This window comes from Platalea leucorodia, assembly GCF_965183815.1.
Source record: "Platalea leucorodia genome assembly, chromosome: 8".
NCBI lineage: Eukaryota > Metazoa > Chordata > Aves > Pelecaniformes > Threskiornithidae > Platalea > Platalea leucorodia.
In genome coordinates this window covers 35,321,391-35,345,808 of record NC_138830.1, presented here as the reverse complement: position 1 = coordinate 35,345,808, position 24,418 = coordinate 35,321,391, and the positions used below count along the sequence as shown (strand labels likewise).

The following is a 24,418-nucleotide window of genomic DNA, read 5'->3' as shown; positions in this document are numbered from 1 at the left end:
CCCCCCCTGCTAAGGAGAAAAAAGGCTTGAGACTCCCGAATATTTTGCAGGACCTCTGAGTGGGCTGCTGAAAGCCATGGCTGTGCTTTCTGCTGCGCTCAAGCTATTTGTTTGTATCCTGCAAAGCTATATTTAGAGCTCGCCTGAATGACCCAGAATATCTGCAGCGGGCAATGGGCTCCCAGCCGAAGAGGCAAAAGTCCCAATTTCTGAGGATGAAGGGGATTAACCCAGTGGGTCCCCATGAGCCTCATGGGGATCATGTGCCCTGCACCTTTTGCGGGGGGGTTATGGGGCAGGAGCAGCCCTGGGCTGTATCACTTCCTCTCTCCATCACAAAAATCCCAGCCAAAACTCACTGTGGATACAAAACCCTCACTGTCCGGAGGGGCCGAGCTGCCAGAACCATGCCAGCCCAGAGGAGGGAGCATCCCCAACTCACCGATGATGGCATGGACTCGGACGGAGAGCTGTGTGCGCAGGATCAGGGTTGGCCGTCTCCCCTTCCTAGGGTGGGGGGAAACACTGTGTGAGCACCTGCAGCAGGACCACTGTGGACCCCAGCTCCCTGCCCGCAGCCCCCAGCACTCACACACACATGGGGTCCCCACGTCCCATCCCTGGAGGGCTCAGGCACCCCGCATGCCTCACCTGACCTCCTCATAGAAACCCTCCAGATCATCCTTCTGCTCCAGCAGGGACAAGTCGAGGTCCAGGTAGTGTCCGGAGGGAGAGACCTGCAGCGTGCAGTCCTCCAGCTGGGGATGCAGACAGCCCAGCTGAGCCCCTGTGCCCACCACAGCCCTCCCGGCCCCTGGAGGTTGCAGCATCCTCATGTCACCCTCCTGCCTGCACCAAATCCACCAGGCAGCTGCACCCCAGAGTGGGGTGGCAGGTCCCACCCTGTCCCCAAGCACTGGCCCTGCGCACCCTCCGCCCCAGCCTGGTGGCAGACTGGGGAGAAACATGGAGCCCCAGGCTAGGAAAAGGCAGAGTGAGGGTGGCCCCACCGCCGCTGGGCTCCTTGGCAATCCCTTGGGCGGGAGCCATGGCAAGAGGCTGATCCATTCCCTGGGGCGGCTCCCTTAGTCAGCCAGAGTGTGACTGGGGCAGGATCAGTCTCCTCCCTGGGCTGGTGCCTTCGCCTGGGCTGATGAATTGCCTCCACCTGCAGGGACTGGCTCTGCGGGAACTGCCAAGGCACCTGGCCTGGCCAGGGACACCCCAAAATGGGGCAAATCCCACAGGCATGTCCCCCGGCTGACGCAGCCTCTGGCTCAGACCATGGCTGCATGGCATCTTCCAGTGGGACAGAGAAAAGCAGAGCCCGAGGCAAGGCAGGGGCAAGGGCATCTCCCCCAAAAGACTGTGCACAGCACCCACAGCACCCAGATGTGCTCCAGGCATGCACCCACAAAGCCCCTGAGCCACCTGGGACCCAGCAGCACCCAGGCAGGGCTCCTGGGTGAGCTCCCCATGGGCCAGGGCAGTTTGCCCTCCAGGCGTGAGCAAAGGCAGAGGGAGGGCAGTGCCCACCTGGCCTTGCCAGCACCCCTGCCACCCCTGCGCATCTGGTCCTGTTTTTGCAGCCCCCCCTCTCCTAGCTTACCCCACCTCCAAGGAACTGATGCTCCTTGCCAAATCTGCACAGCAGTGCTGTGTAACCACCTGGGGAGCTGAGGACCGGGGATAAAAACCTTATTATTGCTGCCCTGGCCACCCTCAGGCAGACTGGTGACCCACAGCAATGCTGGGTATGGCTCCTGCATCTCACTGGGGTTGCTTTCCATGAAAGTACCATCTCCTCAAGTCACAAAATTGTGCAAGAGCTCACATGTATGACTTCACTGTGAGTGTGATGTTAAAACCAGAGGGCAAAGAAAAAAATGTCACAGGCATTAAAATAATTAATGACCCAGACTAAGCCTCAGGATAACAGGCAATTTGGCAGGGCGCTGCCATTAGGTTGGCCGCAGTTGTTATGTTGTTAGTGTCCCACTCCGCCTCCCGTGGTTGCTGGCCATGCCAGCCAGCCATGGCAACATGCACCAAACACAGGCTGCCGGCACCGGGCAAGCGCTCCTGGCTGCTGGCTCTGTGGCAGGTATTGCTAACGCTGACCCCACGCAGGGTTTGCTTGCTGGAGAAAGCTTCAATTCCTGCATGGGGAAAGGGCTCTCCTGGGAATCCCTGCATCCTCCTGGGCACGGGAGACCCCTCCTGCATCCCCTCAGGCACCCCTGCATCCTCCCGGGCATCCCCGCATCCTCCCATGGGCATGGGAGACCCCTCCTGCATCCTCTCGGGCATCCCTGCATCCTCCTGGGCACTTAAACACAGTGAAGAGCAACTCATAGCTCCAGCACAAAAGCTTTGCCTTCTCTGGGCTGCCAGAGCCCCGGCGAGCCGGAGTTAACATCCCCAGCTCCTACCAGGGGGCCAGTGACATGTCCCAGCTGGCGGGAGAGGCCAAGCCCCTGGGACAAGGCCCTGCATGTTTCCCATGTGAGCTTGGCAGCGCTCCCCACAAGGGATGCTCTGAGCGCTGGGCCTGGGTTTGGCTGTGACCCCCCTGGCGAGCGCCAGCCCCTGGGGATAGAGCTGGGCTGTCCCAGGCTCATGCTACCCTGCCAAAAATCCTGGGGCAGCACTTCCGCGCCAAGGAGCACCGACTGCCCCAGGGCCAGGGTTACTCCTGCGCCCTCAGATGAGGTTTTGAACCATGCAGGATCTGAGCCAGGACCTCAGAGCCACGCTGCTGGGGACGGCACGTTGGGGCCATGGGTTACTGACAGCTCCCGGCGCATGGCAGCTGTGATCCATCCATCTCCTGCCTGTAAAACCATTTTATAATGAGCTGGGCTTTGAGGGTCATGGGGAATTGCAGGCAAAGCAGAACTGGGAGAAGAGGAGAGCATCCCACGCTCACACCTCCAGCCCATGGCTCCTGGGAGCCCCAACCACCCCGCAACAGCACTGATGTCCTCCATCCACCCTGTTGCCTCAAATCTGAGACATGGGAAAGGTGGAAACACATGGATGTCCCTGATCCTACCAACACCCAGCAGCTGTGGCCAGCTTTGAAGCTCAGCAAGGACACACGTGCCAGGCAAGGAAGTCCCCTGGGAAAACCGGCTCCCCCCAGAGTGGGACTGCCCCCGTGAACCACGGGGATGTGACAGAGACATCTCCACCTCCGAGATGGAGACATCCTCCACCCACAGCTGCACTCACGCCACCCACCACGGCATCACATCTTCCTGCTCACCCCTATCACGGCATCCCCAGGCAGGAAGATGCTCCAAGGCCAGGCAGTGAATATCCTCTTTATCTGCCAGCAGAGGAAACACTTTTTTCCCCTCCTCTAACACTTTCTTTTTGCAGTAACCACAATTTCCCAACATCGCTGTGGCTCTTCTAAGAAGGCTTTGGGGGAAATTACAGAAATATGCATTATTTGCTCCAGCTGAGGCAGCACTCAAGCTCAAGGCAGCAGTTAAACACAAAGCACTGGCGGGTCAGAAACGCCTGGCATCACAAGCCTCTGCCCACCCTCCCAAAATACATGGGGATTGATGGTTTATAGAGCTACGCTGCAGGAGCAACCCCAGCTGGCAACCAAAGGCAGTCACCGCAATTCAGTTTCAGGGCTAAAAGGCGTGTTTATTGCCAGGGTACTCAGTTGCTGCCTCCTGCCTGATGGATGGCAGCAAGTGGATGGGAGCACTGCTGTTGCCTTATCACAGGGAGGAAAAAAAAAATACTCAGGCCAGGAGGGATCTCTGGAGGTCACGCAGAGTTGGCCCAGAACTGCACACTCGCTCGTGCGTGTCCCTCTCAAAGCTCCTCCAGCCAGGATTCCTCATTTCTCATCAACAGTGGGAGGACCCCAGTACTGGCAAGCAGCTGATGTCCCAGTAAAGCTATGGCACAAATGCCTGGCCGCATCTCCTGTCCCAGGATTCAGGCGAGGACCATGCTGGGAGCCAGGGAGTGCTGGAGGCTGCTGAGCACCAGAAAGAAGCAGATGGCACAGTTTCAAAGCCTGCTGACGACCCCGTCTCACCGCTTTTGTGCCTGCCAGAGGTTAAGAGGGGCAAAAACCCTCAGTGAAGCCCCCCTTGAGCTGGTTAGGAAACAGAGGACAAGCAGAGCTGGTGGGATGGGGCTTGCATGCTGCATGCATCAAGGTCGCCCCAGCAGCTCTCCTCTGTCAAGCCCGAGAGCTCGCAGCGAGTGGAAGGGCGAGCTTATGGCACCGAGGCTGGCAAGCTGTTTGCTCTTCCCCAGGTTTCCAGGGGAGGAAGGGTAAAGCAAAGCTCCAGCCCATTGGGTTTTGCAATTGTTTGGAAAAATCCCTAGATTCAGAGGTGATATAGTGCCGGGGGCAAGGGAGCGCAGTAGCCTTTAGGGACCAAAGGGACAGCCAAAAAAATCTGCCCTGCCAAAACCTGCCTGCAGAGGTTCAGAAAACCCCCACACCCAGCACAAGCATCACCCGAGAGTACTAGAAAAATGCTGGAAAGCAGGAGAAGATAGTATCGGCCTGGAGCAGAACAATACAGAGGCGCAAACAAAGCTGGAAGGTATTTTCAAACACAAACACACTTTCCGGAGAGCATGAAAAAGTCATCAGCGGCGGGTTGCGCTTGGGGAGAGGAAGCACCAAGGGTGTCACAGGGCAGGACAGGCTGTTCAAAGCAGCAATGTCAGCACGAGAAACCACCTGCTCATCATTTCTAGGCTGTTCCTAGCTCAGGGAGCAGCTCTTCTGTGCCCAGGGAGGCAGGACCTTGCTGGTCCCCCATGGCAGCTCATCCCCTGGGTGCCTGTGGTTCAGTCCTCCTCTGACAATGCGGGGACACCCAGCCCAGCTCCCTCTCAGCCATTGCATCCTCCTCCCGGTGCTTTGCAGCTCCGGGCATGCTGCCCAGCAGGACAAGCCTGGCACTGGGCACCTCCAGCTGAATTTTTTTACAGCCAGTTCCTTGGGAAAAATCCGACTGTTCATTTACTAATTTTAGGGCAGCGAGTAATGGAGCCAAGCACTACCTGGCACAAAGGGCACCAAGGGAGGTTTCAGCTGGTCATGCCAGGGTACCAACGTCTGCATGGCTCCGGGGTGCCAGCTCCAAATTTGGACTTGAAGCGGGTGGTTTGGGAGACCGACCTCGCTCCACAGGGTGTAAATCCTGCTGCAGGAGGCTCCTGATGAAGACATCAGCTCACGCAAAACCCAGCCAGCATCCTAGCTTGTCAGGCTGGGATGTAGCACAGCCCTTGCTGGCTCAGAAAGCTCCGTGTAATAAAGGCAGCATGGTTTATAACCTATATAAACTATATAAACCAGGAATCTGGATTATAAGCCCAGAGCAGGGTCCTAGCTGCTCACCTGCAATTTTGCCAAGTGTCATGGGGTGATGCAGGGAAACTACAGAAAAAAACGTCCAGAGCTTGGCTTAGGCAGAGAACAGAGCCTGAAATCCCAGGATCAACATGCCTCTGCTGGGCACAGGACCTCCTTGCAACACTCCTGCCCTTGGGAACATGGCGTCCAGCCCTGCCATGCCACCTCGGCAGCACCCCGGGCTGGCGATCCTGTTACAGCCAGCTCCTGCCCGGGGAGGAGAGCACATGCCTGAAATTTGAGTTTGCTCCATTCGTCATGTCTTGGGGCTGTTTGTTCCCAAACAAACTCCGTTTAGTCACCGCCTAAAAATCCCATGACGGCGACGACATGAGATGCTGCTGCTTTGCTCCAAGAAAAATGAAAAGGGGGATAAAAGGGAGTTTTTTTGGTGCAGGCAGAGGTCTCACAGTGATCCCCTCTCCCCCAGCAGGCCAGCAAGCTTGGTGCCAGGCACACTGAGCCCATTTCCCCCTCCTGCCACCCTTGGCTCTCTCATCTGGCTCCAGGCAGGGTATGCTTCCCCTACCTGCCTGGGTCCCTGCCTCCCTTGCCTGCACTCCTGCAAGACAGAGATGCTCAGCCATCGTCAAAGCGCTTCTGGGTCCTGTATTCGTAAAGAGGAAAACAAGCCTGTCCCCCATCCTGTAAAGGATGCTCTGAAAGCATCACGCCAACAGAAGATACCCAGGAGGGAGGGTTCCCTGTCTCCTCCGCTCCCCAGCCCCTCTTTCCCAGCCTGGATCAGGCCTGATGGCACACAAGCAAGACATGACACCTTGCTTCAGCCTCTTGCCTTCCTCCCGGCCAGCCCCTGCTCCTCCCTGCAGCACAGCGAGGGGTGCATGCGGGGCGCAGGCACTCCACTCGCCCACCCTGGCCAGAGGAAATCGCTCAGCATGAATTTCTGCGCCGCTCTTTGGTGGCAATGCTGCCGCCGAACCGGAGGGGCGAGGGGCTGGTGGCTCTCCGGCTCCACCGTCACCTCCCCAAGGTCCATGTGCTGCAGCGAGTGGGGACGCCGGCCGGGTCCCCGGTGTTAGGGAGCTGGTGTGCACCCGTCGAGGCTCAGCGCCGCTCCCGGAAGGGGGATGCTGGGGTAGGAGCACGCTGCCTGGCTCAGCCCCGACGCCACGGGGATGGACGCCTGCCCTCATCCTGCTTCCCCCTGCCCGGGTTCCTGCCCGCTCTGAGCAAGCACATCCTCTTCCTCCCCGCCGACTCATCCGGGGCCGGCCGAGAACTGACATCTCCCGCAGGGGCTCACGGATTCCGCCGTGAGTCACACCGGGAGCGCTGCCCGGGCTCCGGCGGCGGGACACCCCCCATCCCTCGCCTCCGCGCTCCTTCCAGCCGACAGTCCCCAACCCGCCCCTGCCTGGTGCCGGCCCGGTGCCTTCCCCCGCTCCCCCTTACCGGCAGCGGGGCCGCGAGCAGGCGGTGCAGGGCGGGCAGCTGCGCTCCCAGGGCCAGCGCCTCCGCCACGGCGTAAACCGGAGCCCGCCGCGGCTCCGGGAAGCTGCCGCAGCCGAAGGGATCCGCGTCCTCCAGGTACTGCACCCGGCACGGCACCGCCGCCTCCGCCATGGCAGCGCCGCCGCCGCCGCCCCGCTCGCCGCCGCTGACGGTGCCTGGTGAGGCCCCGCCCCAGGCCCCGCCCCCCCGGCCCCGCCCCGTCCCGGTGGCGGCCGGTCACAGCTCGGCGTGCCCTCCCACGGGCGTCCCGGCGGCAAAGCGGGGGCTGCCCGCCCGCAGCTGCATCCCGCCCCGCAGGGATGCTCCGGCCTCAGGGATGCTCCGGGCCGCGGGGGTGCCCCGGGCTGCCCCGGGATGCCGGGGGGTAGGATGGGGCCGCTGGCCCCGGGTGAACTGGAGCACGGGTGGGCAGCTGGGCTGAACCTCCCGATTCTGGGGTAGGGGGGAAAGCAGCGGAGGGATGAACCGCCCTGACCCCGGAGCCAGGGGTGCAGCGGTACCACCCCGGTACCGGTGTTGATGCTTACGAGGGCGTTCCTCATCCAAGGTGTTGATGTTAACAAGGGTGTCCAAGATGGATCATGTAGTGTGCATCACTGCGGCTAAGGTGGGCTTGGAAAGGAGTATGCAAAGGAGAGCCAGGACCCCCAGGAGGACCCAGGGGGGAGCGCGGCTGCACAGGGGATGGGACCGGGGACACGGAAGGTCTCATTGCTCTTGAACACAAAGCGTTGCTGGGCGTGCTGAGCACAACCCAGCAAGGCAAAGGCAATTTTACTTTCTTTTTGAGTGATTACCCAGGCTGTGACGATGGCCCGACACGATGGAGCAGTGGGCAGGGAGCCTTCCCTTCGCTCTTGGCTCCAGCCCGGGCTCCCAGTTGGAGAGAAGTGTGAGCAGACTGGGAGGACCTCAGCAGAGACACCAAAGCAGCGGCACAGGCCGGGTCCACCAGGCTGGGGCGACAGGCCATGACCAGCCTGGGGGAGGCAAAGCAAAGGGAGGATTTTAATTACACCTTTGACAACTTAAAAGGGGAGTGGGAGGCAGCCTCTTCTCAGCGGCAGCCCTTTGCGAAGCCATTCCTGCACTGCCTTTCCTGGCAGGAGCTGGCTGGCAGGGGGTGGCAGCAGCAGGCTGCTTTCCCCAGCCATTATCTTCCGCTGCCAAACGTTTGCAGCACATTTGTGCCAGGTAAGAGAGAGACGGGAAGAGGCGACACTGCCGAGGCTGCTGGGGAGGTATCCCGCAGCCCATTCCGCTCCAGCTCTGCCTGGTGCTCGGCCTGGTGCTCGGCATCTGAGGGTGCCCATGCCATAAGCAGTTCCAGCCAGATGGCTCAGCCTGGCCAAGGTGTCCTGTCCTGGCTTTGGGGACACATGGACACAGCTCAGAGCTGGCTCTCCATGAAGCACTCTGCCAGTGTCCCTTCTTGCCCCCTGCCAGGTGGCATCCGTGCTCCCTGGGCTGCTTGGGCATCCCTTGCTGCCCACCCAGGACATGGGGCCCTGGATCTGGGAGCCACAGGGATGCGATGTGAGAGACAGGGCACCTCCTGGGGCAGGGGGGATGGCCCAGGGTCGGTGGGCAAGTGGGAGCTTTTAGGGGTGTCTGAGAGGGGCTGGGGAGGTGAGGGGGACCCAGGGACCACAGGGTCCTCCCTGGGGTGCTCCCAGGCTGGTGCTCAGGCAGCAGCTGAGGCAGGGATGGGTGCTCTCAGCTGGCAGCAGAAGGGGCTGGGCTGGGAGGGGGACTGGGTGGGGTGGGGAGACTGGGAATCTGATGGGTGCAGGAGGACTACGCCAGGGTGAGGGGACTCAGGCAGAGCAGGGGGCACCAGGGGAGGGCACGGGGGACCAGGGTGGTGCAGGGGGCACCGGGCAGGAGCCAGGGGATTGGCATGGGGCAGGGGGCACCAGGGTAAAGGCAGGGGTGCTGCTGTGGGGCAGGGGGCACCGTCACAGATGCAGGGAGGACCATGGCAAGTGCAGGGGTCTGGCATGGGGCAGGGCACACCGGGGCAGGTGCAGGGGCACAGGGAGATGCAGGAGTCCAGGGTGAGTGCAGGGGGACTGGCATGGGGCAGGGGGCACCAGGGTAGAGGCAGGGGGGCTGTTGTGGGTCAGGGGGAACTGGAGCAGGTGCAGAGGGCACCAGGGGAGGGGCAGGGGGGTTGCATGGGGCACCGAGGCAGGTGCAGGGGCACAGGGTGATGCGGGGGCCTGGGGCAAGTGCAGGGGGGCACCGGGGCAGGTGCAGGGGCACAGGGTGATGCAGGGGCCTGGGGCAAGTGCAGGGGGACTGACGTGAGGCAGGGGGCACCGGGGCAGGTGCAGGTGCGCTGGAGTGAAGGGGGATGCAGTGGGAGCAGGGCGGTGCCGGACCCTGGGGCAGTACCGGGGGGGCGGGGGCAGTACCGGGGGGCCGGGGCAGTACCGGGGGGGCCGGGGGCAGTACCGGGGGGGCGGGGGCAGTACCGGGGGGCCGGGGGCAGTACCGGGGGGCCGGGGCAGTACCGGGGGGGCCGGGGGCAGTACCGGGGGGGCCGGGGCAGTACCGGGGGGCCGGGGCAGTACCGGGGGGACCGGGGCGGGCCCGCCCCGGGCGGGGCGAGGAGCGGCGGGCGGAGCCGGTGGCGCGGGGCGTGGGGGGGGCGGCCCGGTGCGGCCCCACGTGCGCGTGACGCGGGCGGGGGCCGGGATCGCGGCGGAGCGGCGGGGAGCGGCGGGGAGAGGCGAGGGGCCATGCAGCCCCCGGCGGCCTCCCCCGGCCCCGCCGCCCCGGAGGGCGCCGAGCTGCTGCGGTGGCAGTGGCGGGAGGTGCAGGCGCCCTGCCTGGTGGCCGCCTGGATCCTGGTGGCCAGCCTGGCCAAGATCGGTGAGTGTCCCCCCGACCCTCCACCCACCCTTCCGCGGTCCTCCGGGGCTCCGGGAGCAGCTGTGGCCACCCCCGGGGCGGGCAGGGTGGGATGCGGCATCCCCGGGAGGCACGGGGGTATTCGGGGCAAGGGGTGCCACCGCACAGCAGGACACAGGGCATAGGGACAAATGGCCAGAGCTTGGCTGGTTGCCGTCCTCATCTGGGCTGTGGTGGCCTGGCACAACCCCGCGCCCTGTCCTCCATCCCCTTCCCTGGGATGGCAAGTGGTGACGAGGTGAAGGTACAGCCCAAGGGACAACACGGGGGCCTCGTCCCCTTTTTTCCATCAGGGACGGATGGGTGGGCACAGAGGAGGAGAGGAGCTGAGCAGAGATGTCCAGCAAGGATGTCCCATGCCCCAGAGGCTGGCACAGCACGTGCCGCTGGCAGGGTTGGAAGCTGTTTGATCCCCCCAGCCCTGGGAAGGGCTCGGTGGTGCCAGTGTTGGGCAAGATGTGTCCCCGGCAGCCTGGGGCCAGGTCTGTGTCTGTGGTCCCCTCCAGTGGGTCACTCCAGATCTGCATCGCCTCGGGCTCTCCTGTTCCCCAGCAGAGGACCAGGCAGCCGGCGGGGGGAGGCTCTGCCACAAGAGGCTGCGTGGGAAGGTGCAAGGAGGATGTGTGTGAGCTGCTGCAGGGCTGTGCCCCGCGGAGCACCCTGGGTGCTGGGGAGGGGACGCCCGTGTGTGGGTGCCAAGCAGGTTCCCCAGCGGCTGGTCCCCCATGGTGCCCTTGCCTGCTGTGCTGGGCCCAGGGGACAAGACCGTGACCTTGAGGCAGGTTTCCTTCTCTGGGGCCCCACTGTGGGCACAGCCCCCGGGGCGGGGGCGCGGGCACCCTCTTAGTTAGGAGCTGGCTCAAGAAGTGCGTGTTTGGAGTTAAGGCAGGGGAGTCTCCGAGCAGCTGGGGCCCAGCAGCTGCTCCAAGTACCCAGGGGACAGCTACAGCTGTGACCACAGCTGGCCTCTGCTGGTCCCAAGCATCATCAAAACTGCTGCTGTGGACCTCGCACTCCTTCCTTGGCCTTCTCGCAAGGGAGACCTAAAGCATCACGAGGAACGAATTAAAGGGCGTCGTGAGCTTAAAAATACAACCCTCTGTCTGCAGCTGTGCCACCTCCAGCTGCCAAGTGTGTCCCTCCTACCTGCAGAAGATCAGAGAGACTATCCTTTTCCCTGGCTCTTATTTTCTTCTCTTAAACATCTCTCCGGAGCTGCTCCCTGTGCAGGTTTACCTTGATGCACTCCCCTTTGCCCGGCAGTACCAGTGGGGGTGGGGGGGGCCTGAGCCAGGGTCATTCCCAATCCCCCAGCCCCATCATGCTCTTCCAGGCCTGAGGTGAGCTGATGGCCACTCTCCCTCTCCATCTGGGAGACACAACCCTGATGGTGGGTAGCTCTGGGCTGACTGGCTCAGCACATCTGATGGGTCCGATGGATACTCACAGCCCGGAGCAAGAAGTGACACCCCGGAGGTGGCACACAACCCCACACACGCACAGTCCCCAGGGCTCATGGGGGCCCACAGAGGAGATGGAGCTGGGGGTGGAGGATGTCGGGGAGCAGAGGGGGCAGCACCGGCTGCAGCGGCCGTGGACACCGGGCGTAGGCTGGCGCAGAGGAGCCATTGCGGTTGTGGCGCTGGGCTGCCAGCTCACAGCCCTGTGACTGCAAGGAAGGAAGTGGCCTCGCTCCTGGGTGATGGTGAAATGACACTGCGGGCTCTGTTCTCAGAGGCAGTCACGATGCCGGGGTACCCTGAGCCAGCAAGCACCCGGGGCGGGGAGAAACTGGCTTGGGTGTTGCCTTCCTGCACAGCGAGGCATAATCCAGGCTTTGCTGCCTTTTCTGTACTTTGTCAGAGCACAGATCTTCCTGAACGGGGTGAGGGGAAGAGGGAAATTAAGGACCAGTAAGGAGCATTGCCCCAAACCTGCTCCTCACCCACAGCTGCCCTATGGGCAGGGGTTTGCCACCAGATGGATCTTTTCCTACCCAGCAGCATTCCCATGGGTTGCAACCCTCTCTCCTTGCACCATCACCTCTGTCCCTGGCTGCTTGTGTCTTGGTTCACGTGTTTTGCCATTTCCCAAGCACCGGAGGAGCGGAGCAGGTTTTGGCCCCGAGCCCTCCCAATGGTAAATCCTGTATTATGGATGTCTGAGCGTGGATTATGGCTCTGAAGTTAATTCACATGTGGCTAAGTTACCGTTGCTGTGGGAACCTTTAATGCTGAAATTCTTGACTAGCGTGTGTAAAATTAGAGCTCTTTCCATTTGTCCCTGCTGGCTGTTCCCCATGGCGCAGAGGAGCTCGTGTGCTGCAATTTTCTTGGGAGGGTAGCAGCATCTCCCCTCAGCCAGGGGATTTTTGGAAAAGCAGGGTCTTTCCCATTGATGCTGCTTCCTTCTTTGCCCAAGTTTTTGGCTTGGGGAAAAAGAATGATGGATGACAGCCAGGAGCCATGTCCCCATGTCCCCACATCATCTCTGTGGGCTCTCCTGGGTCTCTCCAGCCAGCCAGGGCATATCTCCACAGCATGGGGAGTGCAGATGGGTTGCCGGAGCGGGGAGCAGGGATCTTGGCAATGCTCCTGAGTGTGCAGAAAGGGGCTGGACGCCTTGTTCCCTTCTTGAAAACTTGAGAGCTTTGTTCCCGTGGGTGGGAAGCGGTTTCGCAGCCTGCCGCAGGCGCTGAGCGAGCGCTGTTCGCCCACTGGCACTGCCTTCACCGGGCTCGTGTGGGGTGAACAGGGCTCTGCCGCAGCTTGTGTGGTCATTTAGCAGGAATTTGGCTGGGCTGGAGATCAGCCAGCCATTCTCCGGGCTGTGGGTTTGCTTGGAGCGCTGTAGTGTCCATATTGCCACTGCCTCCGTGGCTGAATCTCAGCCCCTGGCAGCGAGTGGAGGAGGCTGTGGGCAAGGGTGGATGCCCCAGGCTGGAGGTATGGCAGAGGCTTGGCCCCGTGTGCTCTGCAGCTCTTTCCCCTTCAGGTGGTTGCTGATGGAGCTGCAGATCATGCCACCCCGGTGCTCGCTGCTCTGCCCTTGCCGGCTGTGGCAGTGTTCCTGGGGTGTCATAGCAGGGCTCACCAGGACAGCACAGACAGGGCTTACCATGCCAAGGAGCAGTGCAGGTCGCTGTGAAGGTCTCAATGAGAGGAAGAGCGGCCCTTAGCCTGCATGTTTGGTGATGGGCTCACAGATCATAGAATCATAGAATGTCCTGAGTTGGAAGGAACCCACAAGGATCATTGAGTCCAACTCCTGTCCCTGCATAGGACAACGCCAAAATTCACACATGTCTGAGGGCATTGTCCAAATGCTTCTTGAATATTTTTAGGCTTGGCGCCGTGACTACTTCCTGGGAGAGCTTGTTCCAGTGCACCACCACCCTCTGGGTGAAGAGCCTTTTCCTAATGTCCAACCTAAACCTCCCCCGGCATATCTTCCTGCCGTTCCCTCGGGTTCTATTATTGGTTGTCAGGGAGAAGAGATCAGCACCTGCCCCTCCTCCTTCCCTTGTGAGGAAGCTGTAGACCATGATGAGGTCTCCCCCCAGTCTCCGCTTCTCCAGGCTGAACAGACCAAGTGACTTCAGCCGCTCCTCATACGGCTTCCCCTCTAAACCCTTCACCATCTTCGTGGCTCTCCTTTGGACACTCTCCAGTAGCTTTGTATCCTTTTTATACTGTGGCGCCCAAAACTGCACACAGTACTCAAGATGAGGCTGCACCAGTGCAGAGTAGAGCGGGACAACCATCTCCCTCGACCGGCTAGCAATACAGTGCTTAATGCACCCCAGGACACGGTTGGCCCTCCTGGCTGCCAGGGAACATTGTTGGCTCATGTTCAACTTGCCATTGACCAGAACCCCCAGATCCCGCTCCACGGGGCTGCTCTCCAGCCTCTCGTTCCCCAGTCTGTATGTACATCCAGGGTTGCCGTGTCCCAGGTGCAAAATCTGGCACTTGCCCTTGCTAAACTTCATATAGTTGGTGATTGTCCAGCTCTCTAATTTGTCCAGATCTCTCTGCAGGGCCTCTCTGCCCTCGAGAGTGTCAACAGCTCCTCCCAATTTTGTGTCATTGGCAAACTTAGATAGTAGTCCTTCAAGTCCTGCATCCAAGTCATTTATGAAGACATTAAAGAGCACTGGCCCTAAGATGGATCCCTGCGGAACCCCGCTAGTGAATGGTCGCCAGCCCGATGTAACCTCCTTTACTATAACCCTTTGAGCCTGACCCATCAGCCAGTTGCTCACCCATTGCATTATGTGTTTATCCAGCTGTATGCTGGACATTTTGTCCAGGAGGATACTGTGAGAGACTGTATCAAAAGCTTTACTGAAATCCAAAATGTTGGATGTTATCTCTGCTTAGGAACCAGATCTTTGACATTGAGTTATCTCCTCTAATTCAGTGCTCAGCTGCAGTGAAGGAAAGCAAATCGACTAAGAGGTATTAGGAAAGGAGAAAGAAAGAACATCAGGAGGCCGCAACCTCAGTGCCCAGGGTGTCTGCATCTCAGGGACACTGGGACCCGTCCCAGAAAGGATAGAGCAGGACTGGGACAGGTTCAGAGGAGAATGACAAGGGCGTAGAGACGTGGAAACCTGCCTGTTCCTGGGCTCTTCTCTAGGTCTATGCCACTGGAGATAGGACTCTGGGCTAGGCAGACATTATGGTCTGTCCATGGGGATTCCCAAGGAGGGAAGAAGCCTAGGGTCTGCATATGATCACAGCAGAGCTTTCCTTCTGGTGGGATGACTTGGCACAAGCAATGGGCACCTTTAATCCAGCTAAAGGGCTTCAGGGACTGGGTTTTGGGTTGGCAGCAGAGCTGGGCTTGCAGCTAAGTGACAGCTCAGAGGCTGCTCTGGTGTCCCTTGTACCTGAGGGTGCTCAAGGACAGAGGTGGCTCTGGAAGTGCCTGGAGGAACCTGCTCCCCAGGAGAAGGTTTCTTCATCTGATGGCCAAGTCATGCTACAGAGCTGGGCTGGATGTCACAAATGATGGCAGAATGATGAGGGGGCAAAACTGCTGTGACCCTTGACAGCCTTTCCCCAAGCACTGCCCTTTTGGGGGTAGCAAAAATACAGCATCCTGCACTAGGGAGGAGAAATCCTCAGGGATAGGGGGTTGCCCACCTGGAAACTGGAACAATTTGCGATTACACAGGATGCCCTGGCCTTGGGGACAAGGCTGCCTGGAGGAGCGAGTCCCCTGTGCTGGCTGGCATGACGTCCTGCTGGCTTGTGCCTGAGCTGCAGGCTCATTGCCACATTGCTGATGGATGAATACCAGGATGAATACTCTGCTTGCTTTAAAAAATATATCCTGTTCCACAGCAGTTTAAGATTTCCTCCAAACCTTGCATAGAATAAACTTATTATTCAAAGCATCTCTAAATCTGCAGCTCCTGTGCGCCTGTTTTTCGCATGCAGGTAGTTTAGCCGGTGCTGAGGAAGGCTGTGCTCTGGCACGGAGAGCGGCCGACTGGCTTGTGCTGCAGTGGTTTGCATGCTGCTCCGTCTGCTTGCTCAGACGACTGCAAACAAGGTCACCCCGTCACCAGGGCTGAGCATCCTTGTCTCTGAGTGGGGTAATGTGTCCCAATGAACCAGGATGCCTTTGCTCGAACAGCAGCCGGCATTGCTTGTGACACTGTGAACGTGGTCACTGCCTGCTTTTATCCTTTAAGTGCAGATACCAGAGGCCAAGAAAAGCAAAATGCCCAGCTGCTTGGCTTATTAGACAGTGCCTGAGGAGAAGAGGGAGATCTCAAAGGGTCAGGAACCTGAAATCCTGACTGGGAGCTAGCTGGAAGGTTTTCTGTGCATACAAGGCCATGAAGCAGCCTTAGGTGCCCCCTTGTCCTCCCCTCCACAGCCAACCATTTTGTGGAGCTTGTGGATCTGGGATGCTCTGTCCATGTGCCTGTTTGGCTGATGCTCTCATTCTTCCTTTCCTTCTAGTTTTCCACCTGTCAAGGAAGGTGACGTCCATCGTCCCGGAGAGCTGCCTCCTCATCCTGCTGGGGCTGGGCCTGGGGGGCATTGTGTTGGCCGTGGCGAAGAAAGCCGAGTACCAGCTGGAGCCCAACATGTTCTTCCTCTTCCTTCTGCCCCCCATTGTCCTAGACTCAGGCTACTTCATGCCCAGCCGGTTGTTCTTTGACAACATCGGCGCCATCCTCACCTACGCGGTGGTGGGCACGCTCTGGAACTCCTTCACCACCGGTGCTGCGCTCTGGGGGCTGCACCAGGCTGGACTCATGGGTGGGTGCACAGAGCTGCTCAGCTTGGACCACATCCCCAAAAGATGGGCTGGAGGGTGCAAAGCACCCCCAAGTTCAGAGCCCACTGCCCAGCCTGCTGTGGATGCCCAGGAAGTATTGCAGGAGCAGAGTCCTGGCATCCTGGGAATGGTGCTGGGGCAGAACTGTCAAACATGCAGGACAAACGAGCCCTCCTTGGCACTGAGCTGACTCATGTCTTTGCTATTTTTGTCGCCGACCTTGGCTAGCTTTGCTGGCTTGCTGCCGTGTTCCCTGTCCTTGGCTGTAGCCACTGGCCCTGGCTGGCCTGGGCTGTGTTTTTAGTCTCCTGAGCCCCAAGGAACTGCTTGATACCTGGACCTGAGGTGGGGCTGCTGAGCCTCCTTTGGTGCATATCTGCCGGACGGGCAGAGATGCACCTGGGTGCCAGGGGGGATGTCCAAGCCCTGTCCCTTCATGCTGCAGCAAGGATGTGCTGAACCCTGCTTCACCTGGGGGACCCTGGAGGTCTGGGAGCACTCCCTGGCTCAGCCTGCTACACTCCAAGTTGGGACGCGGCAGCCAAGTCACAGGGACAAGCTTGTTTTAGCCTGGTGAAAGGGGCTCTGGGGCAGATGGTCTGCCTGATCTTGGTCCTTCTGTCCTAGCAGATCCGGGCGTTGAAGCTGGGCTGATGGATTTCCTGCTCTTCGGCAGCCTGATCTCAGCTGTGGACCCTGTGGCAGTGCTGGCCGTCTTTGAAGAGGTCCATGTAAACGAGACCCTCTTCATCATCGTGTTCGGCGAGTCTCTCCTGAATGACGCTGTCACCGTGGTGAGTTGGAGCTTGGGGGACCCGAAAGTGGAGCCCAACATGGGCCAGGGCACTGGAGTCCCCCAGGATGGGCAGAGGATGCAGGTGACATCCCCAAGCCAGGGGCAGACCCATGCCATGCTCTCTGGGTCTCTCTTCTCTCCTGGCCCTGGGGAACTTTGCCTGCCGAGATGGGCTGTGTTGCCTGGCAGATTTGGGGCAGGCGATGCCTATTCCGCAGGGTCCATCCTGCCTGCAGGTGCTGCCCCTCTCAAGGCAGGGCAATACCAAGGGATTTGCCTTGCCTGCAGGTGCTGTACAAGGTCTTCAACTCTTTTGTGGAGCTGGGCCCAGCACACATCCATGCCACGGACTACGTGAAGGGGGTAGGTGAGTATGTGCCCTGCCAGCCCCTCTGACTCTTCCTCCGGGGTGGAAGTGGCGGGGGCAAGCACAGATGCTGTTGTACTGTGAGGTGGGCACTGAGCACCACAGCTCTGTCATCTCCATCCCAGTGGTCACACAGCAGCTGTCATCACAGGATGCTTTGGTGGGGAACCAGGTGGGAATGTGGGGCTTGGCCAGCCCAGCGTGGCATGGCCATGGGGCACAGGAGCTGGGCTCACTTGCTTATGGTGCAAATGAGTCTTCTTGCCCCCACCAGCCTCCTTCTTCCTGGTGAGCCTGGGGGGCACGGCTGTGGGGCTGCTCTTTGCCTTCCTCCTGGCCCTGATCACGCGGTTCACCAAACGCGTGCGCATCATCGAGCCGCTCTTCGTCTTCCTCCTGGCCTATGTTGCTTACCTTGCTGCTGAGATGGTCTCACTCTCCTCCATCCTGGCGTGAGTACCGGGGTGTCCCCTGGGGGGCGGTCCAGGAAATCAGGGGTGCAGTGCTAAGCAGCAAGAGGTGGCGAGCAGACCCATTCCTCATCCCACCATAGGGTCATTCTGGCTCCTTCTGTCCCTCTGCAGAGTCACCTTCTGTGGGATCTGCTGCAAGAAGTACGTGGAAGCCAACATCTCCCAGAAATCCCGCACCACAGTCAAGTACACCATGAAGACACTGGCCAGCAGCTCGGAGACCATCATCTTCATGTTTCTGGGCATCTCAGCTGTGGACACCTCCAAGTGGGCATGGGACACAGCGCTGGTGCTGGGCACCCTGTTCTTCATCCTGCTTTTCAGAGCTGTGGGTCAGTCTGCCCCACTGTGCTTCTGACACAGCCCTTTTCATGCCAAAAAGTGGTAGCCCCCAAGAAAGGCTGGGGCATGGGACCAGCCACAGCTCCTGGCCTGGGCTCTGTCCCATCTCCAGGAGCAGGCAAGGCTCTGCCAGCATCCCAGGCTCTCCTTCTCCTTCTTCCCTAGGCGTTGTCCTCCAGACCTGCGTGCTCAACCGCTTCCGTCTCATCCCCCTGGACAGGATCGACCAGGTGGTCATGTCATATGGTGGCCTCCGCGGAGCCGTGGCCTTCGCCCTAGTCATCCTGCTAGACAGGGCAAAGGTGAAAGCCAAGGACTACTTTGTGGCAACGACCATCGTGGTGGTGTTCTTCACTGTCATTGTGCAGGTGAGGATGGGCACCGTGCCCTCCTTCAGTGCTGCCCTCTTGCCCAGAGCTGTCCTGGGGGGTCAGGCGAGCACTTAGGGACATGTGCTTGGTGCAAGTACCTCTTTTCAAGTCACCTTTGGTCCTAGGTGCCTCCTGGCACCCCATCCATCACTAGGCTAGTGTGCAGGACCACCCTGGCAGCTGTTTCGATGGTGGGACCATGGCCCTCATTGTTTCCCCATTGGCCTCTTGTTCCGGGACTCACTCCAAGAGCAGCAACTGCGTATGCCTGGCCAGGCTGTTCTTTTACAAAGTTGCTGATGGCCCATGGCTCTGAGGTTCCTGCGCCCCAGGAAGGGGAGCCACACGGTGGATGGATGCGAGCCTAGGGGAAGGGGGACTGGGGGGGTACAACATGGTCGCTGCCTGCTGGGACACAGGACCATCGCCCAGGTCCCAGGCGCTGGGGGTCAGGTTGGTAGGGGCATGCACAGCTGGCACTGCTGCTGTCCCCGGTCACTTTGTGCTGCTTCTGCTCCCTGTGCCCCAGCCATGCACCTTCTCACCCTCCCAGTCTTTCCCTTGCCTTCTCCTGCCATTCCAGGGCCTCACCATCAAACCCCTGGTGACATGGCTGAAGGTGAAGCGCAGTGACCACCACAAGCCCACACTGAACGAGGAGCTGCATGAGCACGTAGGTGCTGGCACCAGAGGCTGCCCTGCTCCCCACACCGCAGGGGCTGGGCGAGGGTGATGCACAGCCTCGGCACTCCCGGGGCACCTGCAGCCTTGCCACCGCTCTCACCCTCTTCTCCTCGCTCAAGGCCTTTGACCACATCCTGGCAGCGGTGGAGGACATCGTGGGGCACCACGGCTACCATTACTGGCGGGACAAGTGAGTGTCTTAGCCAGGATCCTCCATCAGCCATCAAGTGGATGGTGGATGCATGCCAGCCATGGGGACATCACAGGGTCCCCTCTGCAGGACACCCCTGCTGTAGGCAGGGCAACAGGACCAGGAAGGCTGTATGTCTGTCCATCAGTCCATCTGGAAGGGGACTGTATGGCTGCTCTTGTGCAGCAGACCAAGCTCCCAAAAGCATCCTAGAGAGAGGTCGGGCAGGCGTGGCTGGGGATGCTGCGAGAGCTGGCATTGCTTGCCTGTGCTGGAGCTGCTGGGGGACCATGGGATATCCGTGATGATGATGATGGCCCTATGCCTCCCCATGGATGGAGCTGTGCTGGGCGCTGAGGAGGGAACAGCCCTGTTTGTTAAAGCCTAGGCAGTGTTTATCTGCAGCACAGTGACAGGAAAAGGATGCGAAAAGCCTGTTTCCTGGAGGGGAAGCGCTCCAGTGGGGCAGTCGCGCCGGCCCCAGTCCCATTCCCATTGCTTCCCGCAGACCCGCTGGTCTTCGTCTTCCCCTTGGGCAGGGACAAAGGCTCAGCGTGTCCCCTCCCCTTCTGCCCTCCCTGGCAGCGTGTCCCTGGGCACAGCCAGGTCCTGCGTGCCCAGCCTGCTTTCGCCATGCTTTGGACACTCTCAGCCTTGCGTGGGCAGGGGTCCATGGCTGTGGTACCCTGTGGGAGCTAAACCGCCCATGTCTTCATCTTGTGGCAGGTGGGAACAGTTTGACAAGAAGTACCTGAGCCAGCTCCTGATGCGGAAATCTGCCTACAGGCTGCGGGACGAGATCTGGGATGTTTACTACAAGCTGAACATCCGTGATGCTATCAGCTTCGTCGACCAGGTGGGTGCATGTAGTGGGGGCCTGGCGATGGGATGGCCCTGACAGGAGCTGGCTGGCCTGGGATGGTGGTCCACCCTGTGCATAGCCATGCATGTCCCCTCTGGCCAGGCAGTGGGGACTCCCCCAGCCTGGCTGGGTCCCCACTGCCCCGATGCCAGCCTTGCCCTCCCACCTCCCAGGGTGGCCACGTGCTCTCGGCCGCGAAACTGGCTCTGCCCTCCATGCCCAGCCGCACGTCCATGTCGGAGTCGTCAGTCACAAACCTCCTGTGAGTACAAGCATCCCTCCAAGTCCCTGGGCAGACCTCGCTGGACCCCTGCAGCCGCCCCCTTCCCCAGGGGTGGGTTGTGGCAGGGCTGGCAGGGGGCTGGCAGGATGCAGGTATGGAGCCTAGCATCTCCATCCCCATCTCCTCCCCAGGAGAGAGAGCGGGAGTGGCGCATGCCTGGACCTGCAGGTGATCGACACGGTGCGGAGCCGCCGGGACAAGGAGGATGCTGCCATGCACCATGTGCTGCGGGGGAGCCTCTACAAGCCCCGCCGGCGGGTGAGCGCTCCCTGGCCATGGCATGCGGCTCACCCTGAGGGTAGCTGCACCCGCAAGAGGAGCAGGGATGGAGGATGCTCCATGGGGCCAGCTGCTCACCCTGTGTCTCTTTGCCTCTTCCTTGGCCAGTACAAGGCCAGCTACAGCCGTCACTTCATCTCTCCAGATAAACAAGAGCGCCAAGATAAAGAAATCTTCCGGCAGAACATGAAGAGGCGCCTGGAGACCTTCAAGTCCACAAGGCACAACGTCTGCTCCTCCAAGAGCAAGGCCAGGCTGAAGGAAAAGGGCAGGAAAAAGGCAAGCGTTCCCCAACCTCCTGCTCCGTTACTAGCTCTGAGATTTGGCCTCCCCCAGGCTTCAGACAGTGAGGTCCTTTGGGGGTTAGTTGAGGTGCTGCAGGGCATTGGCAGCTCCACGGCCAGTGTGGAGAGTGGCTCACCTCATCTCAGTCCTGCATATGCTGTGTGTGAGCACATGGGTCTTGCATGTCCATGTGTCCCCACCATGTCAGCACTGCCACGGGGTGGCTCTTCCCTGGGCAAAGTGGTCCTGAGCCCTGGAGGAGCCCCACGTTTGTTTTCCAAGAGCGCTCAGCATAAAGTAGGCTGAACATCAGTGCAGATGCAGGCTTAGAAGTGTAGCACGGAGCCTTAAACTGGGCCTTAGGTGTCTTCTCTTGTTTGGAGGCTCTTGAAACCATTGCAGCTGAGCTGTTTGTTGTAGGGCCATAAAGATGCAACACCTAAGGACTAGGAACCACTGACTGCCAGCTGCCATCTAGCCAGGGTGGGAAACCTGTGTCCCTGGGGTTACCCTGGCTTTCAGGGCCGCCTGGATCAGGATTAGCGGTCTGCATAGGGCAGGTCCCAGCCGGTCCCTCTTCCTTTGCAGAAGAACATTTCTCTGACCAGCGACGCACCCAATGGGAAGACGCACAGAAATGTCCCCTGGCAGGAGGCAGGTAAGGCCGTTGGCAGGCAAGGTTTGCAGGTCCTGGCTGGCAAGGGGACCTGTTGGGGTGGGATGGGAGCAGCCCGCTGTGCCTGCCCACTGCCAGCTTGGTGGCACAACAGCACCTGGGGTTGTGCTAGCACCAAGTCCTTCTCCCATGGGTGCAGTCCTTCCTCACAGGGTGCCCCATCCTCCAAACCAACTCCCTCCATCTGGCTGCAGCTCCTGTCCTGGTGATGGTCAGCTCAGAGGAGGAGGAGAGCGATAGCTCGGAGACAGAGAGAGAGGACGATGAAGGCATTGTATTCATCGCTCGAGCCACTGATGAGGTCCTGCAGGGAAAGACAACTCCTGGTAGGCACCAATGCTCCCACGCGAGGGCAGCTGCCGTTGGGTAGCTTGTCCTTCCTCCACCTGAGGAGCAAAGTTGCCTTGGCCTGGGCAAAAGCAAGGTCAGCAGAGCATGAATGGGAGAATCACTCTTCTCTGTGGCTCTGGAGGCACGGCAGAGCCTCCCTAGTGGCTCCTGCATCCCTGGGCCAGCTGGTCATTTGGTAGTGGTTGGTTCTGCAATGTTTGCAGGGTACAGGGAGAGAACAAGAGCTGTACAAGATGCCTCTCACTGTCCTTCCTTCTGCATCCCCAGGCAGCCTGGATGTCTGCCCCAGCCCCTGCATCATCCCGCCATCGCCCACCTTGGCAGAGAAGGAGCTGCCGTGGAAAGGAGACCAGGCTGATCTGGCTGTTTATGTCTCCTCGGAGACCACCAAAATTGTGCCAGTGGATATGCAGAAGGCATGGAACCAAAGCATCTCCTCCCTGGAGAGCATCGCTTCCCCCCCAGGCATCGAGAGCGGACCTCAGCATAGGAGATTCGCCTGCCCTGTGCTGGAGGAGCAACCCCAGTCTGCGAGCCAGGTGATGCCGGAGCAGAGCTCCTGCTTCCAGTTCCCCAGCCACGTCTCTAAGAGCGGCCGGTCGCAGAGTGACAGCAGCCCGGATGGCACTGAGCAGCAGGAGCTGCAGCCTTTGATGGCCACGGAGGAGCAGGGCAGGATGCTGCCCGCCACGGAGCCCAGATGGCTGATGTTCAACAGAGCGAGCCACCTCTGAGGCAGACTGCAGATGGGGAAGGGGCTGGGAGCTGCAGATGGGCTGTGACCTGCTGACCGCTCTGCTGTCTTGCATTGTAAAGCTTCTGTGTGTCTCCATAAACTCCAGGAGTGGCAGGAGAGCCCAGTACTCCTCCTGGAGCTGAACTCCAAAGTGGGCTTTGCCCATGCACCTACTGATGCAAAACTGGTCAATAACTGGGCTTCATGCTGCAACAGCAGGTACCAGCCTCCAGCCAGCCAGGGAGGCACGGACCACAAACCTTTTCTTCCTCTCTGGTCCCTACACATCTTCGCAGCGCTGGGAGGCCAGAGAAGCTCCTCCCAGGGCTGGCATCCCAGCCGGACTCGATCCCGTCGTGGCTGTGCTGCCCTGAGGTGTAGGGGTGCTGGCTTATGGGCCATGGCTGCTCGTGGGTGTGGGAGCACGAGCTGACCTCCAGCCTGGCTGTGAGCAGGAGACCTCCACGGAGAGGGCTGGAAGTGGCGGCACAAGGGTCCATCCACACCCAGCGACTGAGCCATTGACTTCAAGGTGGCTGCAGTGCTGGTTCCTCACAGCATGCATGGAGCTCAGCCAGGAGGCCAGAGATGGGCTCCTTGCCACGGCACCTCTGCATTCCCCAGGTTATGGAGGTACTGCAGAGGCAAGGCCATGATCTTCTCAGGACTGGGAGCAGCGCTCCTGGGGTTTGACTCCACGAGGAGCCAGACCAGTGAACCTGTACGCGCAGGGACTCCTCCAGCACCCAACTTGCTGTGCCAGCCTTGTGCCTGTTGTCTGGATGTGTTCCCAATAGCTGCAGTGTTCAGCATTCTGGCTTTGCTAGGAGGCAGCTGCCCTGCACAGCATCCTGCCCACATCCCAGTCCCTCCAGTTGCCTGGGGCCCATCAGCTGGGAGGGCTGGTCATGGTGTGAGGAGTTGAGCAAGCAGCAGGTATGAATGTACATCAGGAACAGGGCTGATGGGCGAAAGCTGAGTGCATCTTCCGAGGTCTGTCCTCACCACCAGCCTCCCAGCCACCCCTGGTCCCTCCTGAGAGGGTGGTGGGACCCAGTGGCAATGGCCCACACAGTGAATTATTCCTGGTGTGACCCCAAGGGCCAAGAATTGCTCAGCATGCAAAAGCTCAGCATGGCAACTGGGCACCAGCAATGTGGGAGGGTTGGGGATGCTCCTCTTAGGGAAGAATGGGGACTTGGGCTCTTAATGCCCCAAAGCAGGTAAATAACTGCCTGTTCCAGCTACGCGGGCATGCTGAGACAGCAGGTGTCAAGGGGACATGTAAATGCACTGGGTGAGTGAGCCCAGCATGGGCCAAGCAAGCTGGTGGTACCCCCCGGTACTGTGAGCAAGGGTCAGCAAAGGCCATTCTGCTCTGTACCTGTCCCACCAGATCAGCATGAGGTTTTTAAAAGGTTTTTATATAGTTTTGCATTTCTGGTATGCCTTATTCTGGTTTTGATTTCTGATATTGGGCCATACTAAATCTCTAGCTGGGTCAGTGTTTTCTGTAGCCATGGGCACCACAAATGACTCAAGACTTAATATCTTATTTGCAAGAATATTGTTTTAATGTGAAAATATATGCAGAGTATTTTGTAATGTTCAATAAATTGGAGTT

General features: G+C 59.8%; 2 protein-coding genes across 9 annotated transcripts in view; one reads left to right on the top strand and one right to left on the bottom strand.

Moving 5' to 3' along the window:
- Positions 1-7,019, bottom strand: part of FHOD1 (formin homology 2 domain containing 1) — a 16,266-nt gene extending 9,247 nt beyond the window's left edge. For 2 of the 5 annotated variants that reach the window (XM_082319260.1, XM_082319261.1), the window contains exons 1-3: positions 6,824-7,019; positions 652-758; positions 443-507 (exon numbers count right to left, since the gene is read on the bottom strand). In XM_082319260.1, coding sequence (XP_082175386.1) covers positions 443-507; positions 652-758; positions 6,824-6,994 — 343 coding nt within the window. In that variant the 5' untranslated portion in view covers positions 6,995-7,019. The remainder of the gene's footprint in view (positions 1-442; positions 508-651; positions 759-6,823) is intronic. The other 3 variants (XM_082319262.1, XM_082319263.1, XM_082319264.1) reach the window with 3 other exon arrangements.
- SLC9A5 (solute carrier family 9 member A5) lies at positions 6,892-24,418 on the top strand. 4 transcript variants are annotated; one of them, XM_082319269.1, is made up of 16 exons: positions 6,892-6,958; positions 15,778-16,080; positions 16,730-16,893; positions 17,184-17,262; positions 17,537-17,714; positions 17,847-18,067; positions 18,243-18,445; positions 19,032-19,121; positions 19,252-19,322; positions 20,049-20,178; positions 20,358-20,446; positions 20,599-20,725; positions 20,855-21,025; positions 21,620-21,689; positions 21,860-22,033; positions 22,326-24,418. In XM_082319269.1, the coding sequence occupies exons 2-16, from the start codon at positions 15,906-15,908 to the stop codon at positions 22,790-22,792; spliced, it is 2,409 nt and encodes an 802-aa protein (XP_082175395.1). In that variant the 5' UTR covers positions 6,892-6,958; positions 15,778-15,905; the 3' UTR covers positions 22,793-24,418. The 4 variants fall into 4 exon arrangements, 3 of the variants coding, with proteins under 3 accessions (XP_082175395.1, XP_082175394.1, XP_082175393.1); XR_014228944.1 differs by lacking the exon at positions 6,892-6,958 and adding an exon at positions 9,594-9,760 and having other exon boundaries at positions 21,847-22,033; positions 22,326-22,463; XM_082319268.1 differs by lacking the exon at positions 6,892-6,958 and adding an exon at positions 9,594-9,760 and having other exon boundaries at positions 21,902-22,033.

Coding starts and splice junctions, on each gene's coding strand:
- SLC9A5 (XM_082319267.1), top strand. CDS start 9,628: ATGCAGCCCCCGGCGGCCTCCCCCGGCCCCGCCGCCCCGGAGGGCGCC. Junction 19,122..19,251: donor ACGAGGAGCTGCATGAGCAC/GTAGGTGCTGGC, acceptor TCCTCGCTCAAG/GCCTTTGACCACATCCTGGC. Junction 20,447..20,598: donor TCGTCAGTCACAAACCTCCT/GTGAGTACAAGC, acceptor TCTCCTCCCCAG/GAGAGAGAGCGGGAGTGGCG.